A 16,024-nucleotide genomic window follows, 5' to 3' on the forward strand; every position below is an offset into this window, starting at 1 on the left:
CACCTCGGTGTTTTTCTTTCAAGTAAACTCTTGTTTCTTACCCACACTCCATATAGCGATTTCCTGATCACATGTGATAAGAAACCTTTGTGTACACTGATCTTATTATACCACAGGTAGCTGTGCCAACTGTATATATCATCAAACCCCTCCAAATCCAGGAGGTCGGTGTCTTTTAATGCTGCCCAATCTTTGATCCACGTCAAGCAAGACGCCTCGTAGTATATTCTAAGGTCCGGCAGTGAGAAACCTCCCCTCTCTTTTTTATCTATCAGAAGCTTGTGTTTTATTCTAGGGGGTTTCCCCTGCCATATGTATTTAGATATTATTTTTATCCATTCATCAAATTGTTTTGTTCCTTTAACTACCGGCAACATCTGAAATAGGAACAGGAGCCTTGGTAATATATTCTTTTTTACAGTAGCAATCCTGCCCCATAATGATAGGTGCAGTTTATTCCATAGTTCTATATCTTTTTGGATGTCTTTCCAGATCTTAACATAATTATCATTAAATAGATTAATGTTTCTGGGGGACAACCAAATACCTAAATATTTAATCTTTTTTACTACTTCAATGCCGAACTTTTCTTGTATCTCTCCCATTTCTTTTTTAGTCATGTTTTTAATCATCATTTTCGTTTTTCTTCTGTTTAATTTAAACCCAGCCAATCTCCCAAACTGATCCATTTCTTTCATCATTGCCTCCATACTGGTATCAGGGTCTTCTAGTGTAAGCACAAGGTCGTCGGCGAAGGCCTTTTGTTTAAATTCTTTCCTACCTATCCTTATCCCTTTTATCTCCTTATTCTTTCTCATGTTTTCTAACAATACTTCCAATACTAAAATAAACAACAAGGGTGACAAGGGGCACCCCTGTCTGGTACCTTTTGTTATCTCCAATATATTAGTATATTAACAATTAGCCTTGTATTGCATCAATACACCTCATAAATTTTTCTCCCATCTCCCTTTTTGCCAGTAATTTTTTCATAAATCTCCAAGAGATGTTGTCGAACGCTTTCTCCGTGTTGACAAATATCAACACGGCTTTTTTGTCTATTTTTAATTCTAAATACTCAATGATGTCTACCACATTTCTTACGTTGATTCTCATCTGACGCCCTGGTAAAAAGCCAGATTGGTCCTTATGAATTATTTTGGACAACACTCTTTTCAATCTATTTCCAATAACATCCACAAATAATTTATAGTCTAGATTCAGCAGAGAGATCGGCCTGTAGTTTTTTACTTCTAATAAATCTGAATTTTCTTTTGGGATTAACAATATGTGGGCTTCTTCCCATGTTATTGGTATCTGTCCCTTCTCAAGTATATCATTCAGCATCTGTGTCAGTATCGGTAATATCTGATCTACCAATTCTTTATAATATTTTGAAGTTAACTCGTCCGGGCCCGGGGCCTTTCCTACCTTCATTCTTCTAATGCCTTCCTGTATTTCCTCTGATGTTATTTTGGCATTAAGCATAGTAATCTGTTCTTTTGATATTGGAACCGGGCCACATTTGTCTAAAATAGCTCCATTTCCTCCTCATCTTCCTTTCTGATACAGATCTTTATAAATATTTTGGAAAGCCTTCCTGATATCTTTTTGGTTTTCTGTTATCTTATCATCTTTTCGTATTGTTGTTGTTGTTTAGTCGTTTAGTCGTGTCTGACTCTTCGTGACCCCATGGACCATAGCACGCCAGGCACTCCTGTCTTCCACTGCCTCCCGCAGTTTGGTCAAACTCATGTTGGTAGCTTCGAGAACACTGTCCAACCATCTCGTCCTCTGTCGTCTCCTTCTCCTAGTTCCCTCAATCTTTCCCAACATCAGGGTCTTTTCCAAGGATTCTTCTCTTCTCATGAGGTGGCCAAAGTATTGGAGCCTCAGCTTCACGATCTGTCCTTCCAGTATTAAATTTATACAATTTTGCTTTTGTCTTTTTTTAAGTTGCCAGGCTAGTAGCTTTCCACTTTTGTTCGCATATTCAAAATTTTTTTGTTTTGCCCATTTTAGTTTCCATTCTATCTCTTGATTTACTAATATAGCAAACTGGGTCTGCAACCTTTTTATGTACAGTATTGGTTTAGTTTCCTGTCCCCAGGCTTTGATATCAATTTTTTTTCATTTTCTATGAGTTGTCTTCTTATTTATTATTTCTTTTTCTCTCTCTCTCTCTTCTTGATGTTGTTCTGCTGGATAAAGAAACCCCGCATATATGCTTTTCCCGCATCCCATACTACATTTAAGTCAGTCTCTTTATTTAAATTTATTTCAAAGTATTCCTTAATCGTTTTTTTTTTGCTTTATCTAATATTTTTTGGTCATTAAACAAGCCCTCATTTAATCTCCACCGGAAAGAGGGTTTTTCACCTTCTAATTCCAGGTATATGGGATTGTGGTCTGAAAATACTCTCGGTTGGATCTCAATTTTGTTAATTTTTATAGTCAATTCCTTTGATATCCATATAAAGTCTATTCTCCCCGAGCTTTGGTTTGGCTCGGAGAAGAATGTAAATTGTTTTACTGTAGGGTTTTTAAACCTCCAACTGTCCACCAATCCTAGTCTCTCCACCAAGTTAAAGAAGGATTTAGGGAGCTTACGTCCATGCTGGGTTTTTTCTTTGCCATTCTATCCATTGTTTGTGACACCACCCCATTCAAGTCACCCAGCGAAATCATTTTTTCATCTTGATATTCCAATAAGCTTTTTTCAAGGTTCTTATAAAATTCCGCCTTCTTTTGATTCGGGGCATATACCCCTACTATCAATAACTTTTCTCCCTGTACCGTTATTTGGACAACAATCACTCTCCCCTCATTGTCTTTAAAAACTAGTTCAGGACTATATTTTTTGTTTACGTATATTACCACACCTCTTGTTTTCTTATCATTTGAAGATACAAATTCTGCGCCTAATTTTTTATTTACCAAAATCCTCTCATGTTTCTTTGAGATGTGGGTTTCCTGTAGGCATATTATGTCTATTTTTTCTTTTATCAAAACATATTCAAGCTTATTTCTTTTACATTTGCTGTTTAAGCCATTCACATTACATGATTTTATTTTCAATGCCATTTTTGTTTATTTTAAAAAATAGTTATATTGTTTTCTTCCCCCCCACCTTTATACTTCTTCCTCCTTATCTAAATCTATATCTAACTCTCCTTCTTCTTCTTCTTCCTTACTTTTCCCTTCTTCTCCTCCTTGTGTCCCTTCCTCATCCACCTCTCCTCCTGTTACCCCTTCCTCCTTACTTTTCTCCATTCCTAGTATCTGGCCGTACTTTCTTCCAAACCTATCAATCTCATATTGATTTCTGATAATAAATCTTTTACCCTTGAAATAAAATGAAACTCCATCTCGTATTTCCCACCTGAAACTGATTTCATTCCCTCTCAATACCTTTGTAAACTCGGAACTTTCCCCCTTTTTTTAGACATTCTGGTGGGCACTTCTTTAAATACAATTATTTCTCTGCCATCAATTACTAATTTTTGTATGAAACTTTGTCTCAGAATCTCATTTCTTATCTGCATAGAATTAAAAATCACTAAGCAATCTCCTGGGAGCTTTTTTGCCTTTGCTTTTACAGATTTCACTTTGATTCTAAAGGCATTCATGATTGCCACTTCTATCTCCTCTTTATTTAAACCCAACCCATTTTGCTATTTCCGCCGACAGTTTTTCTCTAATGTTTTCATTCTGTTCCTCTGGGAGGCCCCTAAATTTCAGATTAAGCTGTTTTTGTCTTAGTTCCAAAAGAGCCAGATTATCCAGGATATCATCCTTCTCTTTTTTCAATCTATTAATCTCCTCTTTTAGACCATCAGACTCTCTTTTTTATTTCTTTCACATCTTTTTGCGTTTTTTGTGTGTGCTTTCTTCTAATCCCTTCAATTTTACTGCTACCTCCTTTATTTGCTGGGATAATTCCCCCACCACTTTTTCAAATTTCTGGTCTATTGAGTTCTGGATATCCCCTCATCATAGCTGCCAAGTTTTCCCTTTTCTCGCGAGGAAGCCTATTCAGCATAATGGAAAATCCCTGAAAAAAAGGGATAACTTGGCAGCTATGCCCCTCATCTTTTTTCAATATTTTGTTCACTTCGTTTAATTTCCTTCTTAATCTCATTTAGGAGCCCCTCCCAATCTTTGCCTTCTTCCTGTTTAGAGGGTCGTCTTTCTCCTGGTGTTGTTAGTCTTGCTCCCTTCTTTTTTTCTCCCATACTTGCTGTATGTTTTAATCACCACTAGATGGCTACCCGACAAAGTTCCTTTCTTAAATCACCATACACTCTACAGTACAGTTACAATCTATCCTTTACCCTCCTATCCTCTTAGGTACTTAATTTACAAGGTAACAGACCTTTTAGTAATGACTTTCCTGCCCACACCCGTCACCCTTTTTTATGCCAGTCCATTCAGTGTTTTTTGTTGTTGTTCCTCCCATGTCTATTTTTTTTCCTTTAAGAAGCAAGCAGTATTCATGGGGGGGGGGGCGCGCCGTACTTCTTCCTTCGCCATGGGTCATACAATGTTTTAGGTCCTTTACGAGTAATATATAGATTAGTGAGGGTAAAGTATAAGTATCCACGTTCCGTGCACAAATAAAGTTCCGTATATTAAACAGTCCCCTCTGCGGCGGTCTCTTCTAAAGCTCAAACCCTTACGGAGTGAGAAACAACTGTCTGTCCCTTTAAATCATACTTTACCTCCTCTTCACCCCCTTTTTCTCTTATTTCATCACACGCATTGTTTGTTCCAGGAAGAACGTTTCCGCGTCTTCTCTCCTTGTAACAAAGGTATACGTTTTGGCTAAAAGTTCTTTCCTTATTCTTTCCACACCCCCTCTTGCTGGGGTGGGACAAGAAGGTCCAACAATCTTTTTCTCCTTTGCCTCCATGCACACACACCTTTCTTAGTGTGCCCCCACAGAATGCCGAGCTTTCTTTCTAGCACGTTTTAAAAGGTAAAGGTAAAGGGACCCCTGACCATTAGGTCCAGTCGTGACCGACTCTGGGGTTGTGCGCTCATCTCGCATTATTGGCCGAGGGAGCCGGCGTATAGCTTCCAGGTCATGTGGCCAGCATGACAAAGCCGCTTCTGGCAAACCAGAGCAGCACATGGAAACGCCGTTTACCTTCCCGCTGTAGCGGTTCCTATTTATCTACTTGTATTTTTGACGTGCTTTCGAACTGCTAGGTTGGCAGGAGCTAGGACCGAGCAACGGGAGCTCACCCCGTCACAGGGATTCGAACTGCCAACCTTCTGATCAGCAAGCTCTAGGCTCAGTGGTTTAACCACAGTGCCACCTGGGCTGTCACTTAATTAGCTTCCTCCTACAACCCCGCCAGGCGCCATTTTCACGCCAAGATGAAAAGAAAGTCATTGGTATTAAATCTTTGTTACTGTAGCCTCTCAAACCCCACAAGCCTCTCAGTTTCCCGAAGAGTCTGCCAGGGTTCAGGGAACAGTATTGAGGCTTTCTAGTTTAGAAGAAAAGGACACATTCTTATGATAAAGGTGTGTAGAATTTTGCATGGTATGGAGAAAGTGGATTAAAAAAGTTTTATCCCAGTCAGAATACTAGACACTGGGGCTATCCAGTGAAATTGAACAATGGAATATTGAGGGTGGACCAGAAGTACTGAACACAACATGTAGTTAAACTATGGGATTTGTTCCTACAAGATGTAGCAATGGCCACCAAACTGGATGGCTTTAAAAGATGAGGGTTAAACAAATTCACAGAGGATAAGGCTCTCAACGTCTACTAACAACACTGGCTATGTTCTTCTTCCACTGTTGGGCATAGGGAGGGGGGAAAGTGCTACTGCATCTATTCATCCAATGTCAGAATAGGATGCTGGACTAGTGTTATATGTAAGAGATCCAAAACACTGGAGACAAATGCTGCAGCTTTCTTTATTTCAGGAACTCACTCAGAACTGAAATTAAAGCTAGCTTCACTCTTTTTATGTTCCTCAGGAATCCTTGTTATGCCTTTGAGTCTTTGACTATAAATCCCAGTACACAGTTCACCTACCACAATACCGGAACTAGAGGATCTCTGGTCTGATCCAGCATTATTATTATTTTCTTAAGGGTTTCTTACCTTGTTTTTGTAAGGAGTCCTGGAAACTCTACTGAAGGGCAGCTCATAAATCCTTTAAATAAATAAGGAATATGGCTGATACATTCTAATGCATTTATTCTGAGTCAGGAAAATATTGCAAGTTTAAGAGGTTGACCAATTTGAGAAAATGATGTAGAGAAATCCAGCAACAAACAAAAAGACCATTTTTAAAAAATATGTTTTTATTAAAATCTTATTAAAAAGGAATCACATAAAATAAAGGGATAAATAATGGCTTTAAGGCATGTTCCCCTCCACCTGTCTTCTAAACATTACATATTCGAAAAGGTAAGCTAAATATACAGACCTAAAACCAGAGAAAGCCACTTTAAAAAACAACAACAACCCTATCAGTTGTACAGTAATCATATAAAGCACCTAACTCTGAAAAACATTTCGTAGGAAAAAAACTGGCACCTTCACCAGAATGTCCACCTAAAATTAAAAATGGATTTCTTGGCTGATAAATGCTTAAGAAGAAAATGTACACCTTATTCAACTGCATTTTATACACACAGAAAGGGGCATACAGTATATGAACAACAGAACACAAAAAGATACAATCCATGGCATAAAGGATTGAAACTAGGTTTTAAACATGGTTAGAGATAGCATGAGCATATGTCTGCAATATTATGGGAGATCCAAAAGGTCACCAAGAGAATGGTCAAGAGGTCAGTGCTAAGGCTGCAGGGCAAAGGCACTTGGTATCAGCTGAATCAGGGACCCCTAAATATTGGTCTTCCTCCTCTGGGATTTCTTGTCATCTGCCCCCTCTTAAATCTTGCTACTCTCTAGGACTGCAATCCTACACACATTTGCCTGGTAGTAAATCCCAATCAACTCAAAGGGGATTATGAATAGACGCATATAGGATTACAAGGTAAGCATTTGGAATAATCACAGCTGTTTTAACTGCACTAAAACCAGCACTCCTATAAACTCAACAAACCCGCCAAAGTCCTGCACCAAGGAAATATGATTTATGCAGTGTGCACCACATATATCTACAGATAAACCCTGTATATTGTGGGTAGGGAAACTTTCTGATCCATGGGCCAGATCCCAACCTTGCAGGAAAAATTCAAATCCCTGGCAGACCTTGCACCAAAAGCCTGCCTCATTCCCCATATGCTAGAAAACCTGCCTCAGCTTCCACTACGTTAATCAGACACCATCCATCTTTGCAGCCAATTGTCCTCTGAAAAAAAGCCAAGATTCTCCAGAGGCCTAAGATTCTTCCCCGAGTTCCAAATTTCACATTTGTGTTACACTTGTACAGAACTGCTGGATACACTCAGCAGCCCTGGGAATAAATCTTTGGTTAGTGCTTTGGAATGACAGTGCTAGAAACACCTAAAGTGCATTAGTACTAAGGGTTCCCAAAGAGTTAATAATTTCAGACCATATAACTTCAGCTGCATTTCACAAAACTGCTAGGCTTGAAGTCATACCTAAAATATTCCTTAAACAGTATTCTATTATTACTGTATTAATAAATCAAGTAAGTTTGGCAAATTGCCTCATAGGCTCTGGTAGTGATAAAAAACACCCTTGAAGTTTCCATATAATGTAGGCTCTTGCCTATATAGAAATCATAATCTTTGGTGAACAAGGGTGGAATCATGAAGAAATTGTGGTCTTCTGAATGCACCTCAAGAGGGGCTAAGATTGGGAGTAAGGCAAGTTTTATGCAGCATTTTGGCAACTTGCAAGAAAGAGCAGCAAATTGGACCAATGGTCAGCTGCCGGGAAAAGTTGATGATACATCGATTCCATTTCTGTCTTTCCACACAGAGCTAAACCCTACTTAATCCCAGTGACATCTAGTCTTCTTCCTCGCCCCCGCCATACATGTCAGCCAGCTTCTTGAAACGGTTGCCCCAGTCATTCAGATAGTCATAATCTTGGTCTCTGTCACCATTGGAGGAATTCAGAGAACTCAGGGAGGCTGCTTCAGAGCCACTGCCCTCATAGTCAAACACAAGCAGAGAGTCATATGGGGGTGCCGTGGGGTCTGTATCTGCTGCCTTCAAGTTCTGTAGGAAGGGAAAGGAAGATCTGTTTAGTTTGTTCCACATTAGAGCAAGTTGATTGTAGCAATAGCGGCCCTCTGCTTTAGAGCAATGAGATACCAGCTCTCTGGAGAAAATCATGACCCCTGACCAAAAGGCCACATCTAGAAACATTACTTTGGAGAACACTGTATGACCAGCCATTGGGCAGCTATGGTAATTTTCTTCCCTGTTATTAAGCATGCTCTTCCTCCCACCACCACCACATTTGCATTTTTTCAGAGTAATATAAAAATGAAAACATAAATCAAAATATGACTAGAAAATCTAACATGCATATAACCAAAACTGAAGATTTGTCATTAATTGGGACATCAATTGAATTATCAGTCATGCAAATGGATAAGGTGATCAAGTTGTTCCAAAAAGAATTGTGGTGACTTGAGAAATGTTCTATAAAAGAATTCTTTTTTCTTTCCTAAACAGACTTACAGTAAACTCATCAATAACAAAATCCAATTTTGTTTGTCTATCAGATCCCCAAACTTCAGTTAATTGGTCAATCAAAGCTAAACCCTTTACACTTCAGTACCACTGCAGAAGTGTAAGTAGATCATCATCATCATCAATTTATGAGGATTATCCAAACATATTGCTAACAGTGACAGCAAATGTGATGGGACTCTTTTGTGTGGCAAGTGGCTGCTCAGCTGCCAGTTTAACTCACCTCATCAATGAAATTGCCAATCTCATCAGGGTTGGCAGGCCGTGGGCGGTATTGTGGAGCCGGCATGAGAGTCGGAACAACATCATTGCGGGTGATTTCAGGGCGGGAATCCAGACCACGGTGCAGCTGGCTCATGTCATAGTCCTAGGAAGTGTAGAGAGACACATTCAGAAAATAGATGCAAGAGGTAAGATGAGCCACAGTATAAGATGCTACCATTTTCACACATCACCTTTTGCAGGACATAACATCTTTAGTTAACAAGGATCAGGAGGATTGTGAGAGATGGGCAGAATGCATCTTCCAGTGTAGAAATGAATGTATATAAACACATGCTGTTTACTCCCTTGGGACAACAATGCATTTCTTAATCCATTCTTACATTTTTGTTTTTTAAAAAATATATGGCTGGTCAGGCCAAAGTAAATTATGAAGTAAATTTATGGGAACTGCTTGATCTAAGCCAGACATGGGGAACCTCAGGCCTGGGGCTGAATGCGGTCCCTCCTGTGCTACCCCCCCCCCCGGGACATACCTCTTGCCAGCCCTGCTTTGTGCTTTGCAACCTTCCAGAGTGTTTTAGCCTGGCTGGTATGTGCCCTTCTTTGTTCTATGATAATGTATCATATGCCTGGATGAACAGAGGGGGAGAGTGTGTGCGTGCACATGTGTGTGTTTGTGTGAAGCTGCTTGGCTTATAGCCTGCTGTATGGAAGAGTCCCACCCATTGCTCCACCCACTTTTATTTCTTGCTCCATCCTTCACTGGCATGTGGCTTCCAGAAGGGAATGTGGTCCTCAGACTGAAAAAAGTTTCCTATCCCTGATCTAAGCAAAGGCTCAAGAGATGTGGCCAGCTTGCAATGTGACCTCAGGACTAGCCATAGTATTATCTTACTCTACAAGTCAGGTGCCAAGATGTGACGTTCCCAAAAGAACAAAAATGTGTAGAGGAGGAAAGAGGTGGCATGACGACTTGGAAAGCAGGGCAGTGATGGCTTTTGTGGGCAACCCACAGAAGTAGCCCCATCCCTCTTGGGCTAAGACTCAGCAGCTCACCTGATCCTCCTCTCCACCACCCTCTTCGTCATAATAGTAGACGTTGTCTCGTGTGTCATCCTCTGGTGGAAGCAAAGGCTCCTTCACTGCCGTCCTCCTCCTCACAAACAGCAGCAGCAGGAGCAGGAGGACTGAAAGAAAATAAAGTTGGAGAAGCAACTGTGAATGCCAGCCTGGACAGTCTGCTTGGCTGATTCAGGGAGCTCTAAAACAGAGTGGGATCTATTCTGTACTTCCACAACTACAGAACGGGCAGACAGGTGTACAGTATTTGTCTCAGCTTCAGCCATACTTTTTCCTACAGCGGTGCCCACCCAGAGCTGAAAGACATTTTTCTGCCCCTATCGGCATCTTGCAAGTAGGTCAGCTCTGCAGCACAGCAGTATGGTTTTACTCAAGGTAGACCTGTTTAAATTAATGGATGCACAGGAGGAAGTGTATCTGCAGATACCTCAAACACACCCCAAAGTTTCAATAGCTGGCAAAGGAGCGTGTCCTCTAGGTCCTCTTCTTCTCTCCCACTCCTCAACACTTCACCCTGGCCAGCTCTGCCATTTTCCACTGGAAGCTCTTGATATTAAAACATCTGTCTTCCCATCACATTTTGGAAACAGATTTCTAGGCATTGCTTTTCTTCTTCCATTGCATTTGGCTAGGGCTCTTGATACTACTAGTGCAAAGTTAGTCTTACCGGAACTGGCATTCAGCATTTTTTTATTTTTACAAAACGCTCATACTGCTTTTTTTGTATTGCTTTGGGAAATGGACAGGCAGGAATGTCTGGCGAAATCTGAGTTGCTGGGAAGAAGAGGACCCAGGATAACTTCCACTAATCACCTTCAATGCCTTGCATTTCTCCTCCCTGCCGCTGCCAGTGCCATTCCCCACAAGTATCAGAGGCAAAACAAATTCATCTCTGCAACTGCATCTGTGTGGATGGTCTACTGAAGTTGCAGAATCCATCTATTATTATTTACTACATTTGTCAGTCGCTTTATGGAACGGGAAAAGTCTCAAATTAACTTAACAAACATATAAAGAGAGGTGTGTTGGTGTCAGGCATAAAATGGACAGAATACACTTTCCCATCCCCCACCTTCAAGGGCAAAATGAGACCTTGCAGGAAATACTCACTCAAGAAGCCAAGGATGCCACCAAGGATGCCCAGAATGGCTGGAATCCCCATCCCGCCTGCGATATATGCCCTCTTCTCGCAATTCTTGGCTGCCCCCTCACAGTCACACACTTGGGCTTTGACTGTTGTTGTCTGGGATTGTTCCCCGGCATCGTGCAGCTCAAGGGTAATGCTGTATTCACCTGGCTCCAGCTCCTTGGTCAACTGGAGGACCAGTTTATCTATGGGGTAACATAAGGAGAGAGAAAAAGCAGGCTCAGGGTTAGGGCTTGGCAAAGCAAGGAAAAGAAACAGACTCTGCTCGGCCTTTTTCTATCCTAATCATGAACCAACTTGAATATTAAAATGATTCTGGAAAGGGACAGCAGTAGATTATCTGGTTAACACACGTGTTTGTTATGCACATTGTCTAATTTTGGTCTCATTCTCACAGAGCTGCAGCTGAGGTAGGAAACTTGAAATGTGGACAGTATTGCTTTCAACACCCCACTCACCTCATGGCATGCTTTTCCATGCAGGAAGTAGAGGGGACAGGACCTTCCTACACTTAGATAATTAGTAAGTCAGGTAGAAGCCCTGATTAGAAACCTCCTCCCTGATATTATAGTTTCCCTGCAGGTATTATTATAGTATTTATTTATTTATTTATTTATTTATGCGCTGCCTTTTCCCCTGATGGCACTCAAGGCGGCTTAAAGATAAAAGCAAAGAATACTAGATACATATAGAAAACTAGATACCAAGAAGGAGGATTCTACTAAAGCCTTCTACTTGCCTTACTAGTTTTCTATGCATAGGAAAGTCACACAAATCCTGTTCTGCAGTCTAAAGTAGTACAAGCAAGGGCACAGCTTTGCTACCTCAGCTGCTGTTCATGAATGAGGCCTCTTAGGCAGAGCAGAACAATATGTCCTTGGACAGCTCAAGGCTAGGCGGTCAAGCAATTTCCTTCCACACATGCATACCGGTCCACAGAGTGCAGACACCACCCCTCCCACTAGCTTACCTCCGTTTACTTCGACTGTCCAGTTGGCGCTTGAGCCCAAGAGCAGCATTGCTTTGAAGGGTTGGGTGTTTGGAGGAAGATCCTTGTCCACAATGCTCAGCTCCTTGCGTTCAGGTTTCCGGTTGCAGATCTCAAAGGCTCGTGGGTCTGGCACTGGCCCATTGTCATTCACATCCTCCAGGTACAGGAGAAGAGTTCCTGTTCCTGTGAGTGAAGGCATCCCTAAAGAGAGGTAAACATATTTCAGTTAGTTAAAATAATGTGCAAATATGCAGTATAGTAGGACTTTTTGTTTGCAAAAATATTAGGGAAAGTTGATTACAAAAGTTCAGTTAAGGAGAAATTGCAACAAAAATATACTAGAAGAAATTGTGGGTGTGTGGATTTTTAAACAAACAAAAAATGTGCAACAGTGGAGAAATAAGAAACTGAAATGGATAGGTTATTAACCTGCTCTATGTTTTAGAAGTTTTCATTGTTGCGGCACAGTATGGTTTCCCCTCAATCTTTGAATGCTTAGACACAGCAATGTACACGTTTTCAAAGATAAATGTGAAATTGAGAAATCTCAGGAGGAACTGGCATCAAAAGGAAAAGATGGGCACTCCTTGGGTCTTGGGATATGCCAGTTAAACTCCTCAGCTTCCAACATTTTGCACAACCATCCATCACAGTCAATGTAGCAAGGGCCTGCTCCTGCCTGTGACTTGGAGGAGCACCTGACCCCAAGGAAAAGGGCTAAAAATGTGTCCCAGTTACCATTGTCACTTGCCAAGATGAGAGCCGTGTAGGTGTTGTCTACCACAAATTTAGACTCCCTGTCCAGAGGGGCTTTCGTCTCTATGATGCCATTTTCAGGGTTAATCTTCAGCCACCCTGCTGGGTCGCTCCCAATAGAATAACTGCAAGAGAAATGAGGGTGAGTGACAGCAGCTCTGACATTTTGCCAGTCAAAACAATTGAAGGTTCATCCCTGTAAGTCAGGGATGGCCAACCTGCAGCCCAAGAGTCACCTGTGGCATCATTACTTGCTGGTAAAGATAAAGGTAAGGGACCCCTGACCATTAGGTCCAGTCGTGACCGACTCTGGGGTTGCGGCGCTCATCGCGCGTTATTGTCCGAGGGAGCCGGCGTATAGCTTCCAGGTCATGTGGCCAGCATGACAAAGCTGCTTCTGGCGAACCAGAGCAGCACACAAAACGCTGTTTACCTTCCAGCTGTAGCGGTACCTATTTATCTACTTGCACTTTGACGTGCTTTCGAACTGTTAGATGGGCAGGAGCTGGGACCGAGCAACGGGAGCTCACCCCATCGCAGGGATTCGAACCGCCCACCTTCTGATCAGCAAGCCCTAGGCTCTGTGGTGAAGCCCAAATTTGGGGGGGGGAGGGGGAGGGGAAAATGGACAGAAAGGGAAAACGAATTGAGCAATGGAAGGGTCGAGTGAGGGGGTGAAAAGCTTTGCAGAGGTAAGCTGAGAGCTGTGGACAGGGAGAGAGAAGGAGATGGCAGAAAAAGAGAGGAAAATGGAAAAGAAAGGCCCCACCCATTGGGCTCTGGCCCTGCCCACTTTCAGCATGTCCCCCCCCTGCCCCCTGCCCCCTGAAAAATGCTCCCCCATCTTTCTTTAACACACCTTGGCTATAGTTACAGGTAGGTAGCCGTGTTGGTCTGAGTCGAAGCAAAATAAAAAAATTAAAAAAAATAAAAAAATTTAATTTTTCAGGTGCTACTGAAGGAATTTTTTTATTTTACACCTTGGCTATTGCAACAGATATAGATAATAAGTGCTCATTCAGCTGAGTGTACCTAATGGGCCAAATATGGAGTGGGAAGGAAGCCAAGCCTACAAGAATACGCTCACACACACCTCAATAAGAGCATGCCATCTCTTCTAGGTATGTGCCGTCCAATGGGACACTTAATTTGGGCTGCTAAGTGGTGTGGAGTGTCATTTAGCTATTATTGCTTTTTATTAACAAAGTTATACCTTGCCTTGAATTAAACAAATTTCTGGGTTTTTGTTTTTTGTTTTAATATGATTTAAAATTATTATTAAAACACCACAAAAAAACCTGCAGTAAAAACATTCAGGTCTAGAACTTTTTTTTTTTAAAAAAGCCTTCATTATCGCCTTATTTTATGGGGAGGGTGGTGTGAAGGTCACAGTTCCTTCCAGTATCCTGGGTCCTAAGCCATAAATTGCCTTAAAAGTCAAACACCAGTGCTTTGAATTGCACCCAGAAAAACAGATGAAATGCCCCTGCAACTGTTTAAGGACTAAAGCAAAACCCCAGTGTTGCAATACGGAATAATCTGCTCAAATACAGCCGCAACACGTGGCTAATAAGTATGGTAAATGTATTATTAGTAGTAGTTAGAATATAATCCAAAATTTACAAATCATAAACATCATTATATAATATATGTACAGTATAAGTCAACATAATGATACTTAAAGACCAGGGCTCACCAACCAGTGTAGCCAACAGTTGGCTACACTGGTTAGTGAGCCCTGGTCTATAAGTATCACATTTACCTGAATGGATAATTTATTAGAAATTATTTGTTGATGAAGATTCATCTTTGAAACAGTTGACTTGATCCGGAAACACTGTTCTGCTTGTTTGCTGTTCATTACTGAATTCTACATGTTGGAGCACCCACCACTACAATACTGTTGGACATTATCTAGTGAAAGGCATTCTACCTCTGTCGTGGTGTTCCCTGAGGGCAATTCATTACGTTGACTATTTCTTGTTTATGGACTTATACATACATTATATAATAATGTTTATGATTTGTAAATTTTGGATTATGGTATATTCTAACTACTACTAATAATACATTTACATTGTCAGTTTAAGGACTGACAAGATGATGTTTCCAAGACCTGCTCTGAGCAACCTTGCAGCTGTATTCTGAACTACTTATGAGCTTCTCCCTTGGCTTCTCCCTTGTACACTCTTCCTTGCTCTTTCCTGCCCCCTTTAGCTATCTAAAAGTCTGACAGGGGAATGAGCTCTGTTCCTGACCCTTCAGCTCTGCCCTATCTGAGACTCGCTCCTTTGTTAACCTGCTCACCTAGCACCCTTGCAAAGCACTTGAACCTTTCCAGTACCTGACTGTCTGCTTTTGATTTGTGTCGGGGTCCTGAGCAGTGTAGGTAGTCACCAGCTGCCCAGCAGGGAGGTCTTCAGACTTTGTCACAGACTTTTCAGGGGGATTAAAGATGGGGGCTTCATTCTCATCCCTAACGTTGACAGTGATTGTTGCCGTGGATGTTGGGAGAGTCACTGAAAAGGGAACTTCATTCACCACAGTAACCAGAAGGGTGAAGAGATCCTTCGCCTCAAAGTCCAGACCCTGGAAAGGAGGCAAGAGAGAGAGAGAGAGAGATGATGCAATCAGGCGGTGTCAGTAACATCCACCTAAACACCAGGGCAAAGCATGAAGTCCCAGCAGCTTATGAGGCAGAAAGCTTAAGAGGACTGCAGCTCAAGGAGGGACTTCAGCTTACCTTAATGGTTGTCAGGAGACCATCATTGGTTTGGGGATCGGTAGCCACTTCAAAGTTGCCTTCCTCATTTCCTTTCACAATGGTGTACTTGGCTTTCCATGCTGAGGTCCCTGCCTGATCTGCGTCTTTCACCAAAAGCCTGGCAACTTGGAATCCCACCTTGTTCTCTGGCACAGTTGAAACATACTAGAAGACAGAAGGAAGACACTGACTTAGACTGAGTGTGGCTTTGCCTTGCTGAGGTGCAGAGGCCCAGCTCAGTGGGATGCTATGATGATGCTATTCTGGAACTTCCCCAGGGCCTCCCCCTTCTTTTCTGGAGAAGACAGGAGTTTGGGATACAGGGACAGAGGATTTCGGCAGGGTAGGACGCGATGCCAGACTGGCCAAGGAAGGCATAGGAGAAGCCTCAACATTA

At 41.7% G+C, this 16,024-nt stretch overlaps 1 protein-coding gene across 1 annotated transcript in view; it reads right to left on the minus strand.

Annotated features, from left to right (window-relative positions):
- Positions 1-6,306: 6,306 nt before the first annotated feature.
- The window catches only part of CDH1 (cadherin 1), a 34,839-nt gene continuing 25,121 nt past the window's right edge, over positions 6,307-16,024 (minus strand). Inside the window, exons 9-16 of the mRNA XM_060276027.1 lie at positions 15,607-15,792; positions 15,208-15,452; positions 12,846-12,988; positions 12,087-12,308; positions 11,080-11,301; positions 9,946-10,076; positions 8,888-9,031; positions 6,307-8,184 (exon numbers count right to left, since the gene is read on the minus strand). Coding sequence (XP_060132010.1) covers positions 7,972-8,184; positions 8,888-9,031; positions 9,946-10,076; positions 11,080-11,301; positions 12,087-12,308; positions 12,846-12,988; positions 15,208-15,452; positions 15,607-15,792 — 1,506 coding nt within the window. The 3' untranslated portion in view covers positions 6,307-7,971. The remainder of the gene's footprint in view (positions 8,185-8,887; positions 9,032-9,945; positions 10,077-11,079; positions 11,302-12,086; positions 12,309-12,845; positions 12,989-15,207; positions 15,453-15,606; positions 15,793-16,024) is intronic.

Source organism: Zootoca vivipara, chromosome 6, assembly GCF_963506605.1.
Source record: "Zootoca vivipara chromosome 6, rZooViv1.1, whole genome shotgun sequence".
Taxonomy (NCBI): Eukaryota; Metazoa; Chordata; class Lepidosauria; order Squamata; family Lacertidae; genus Zootoca; species Zootoca vivipara.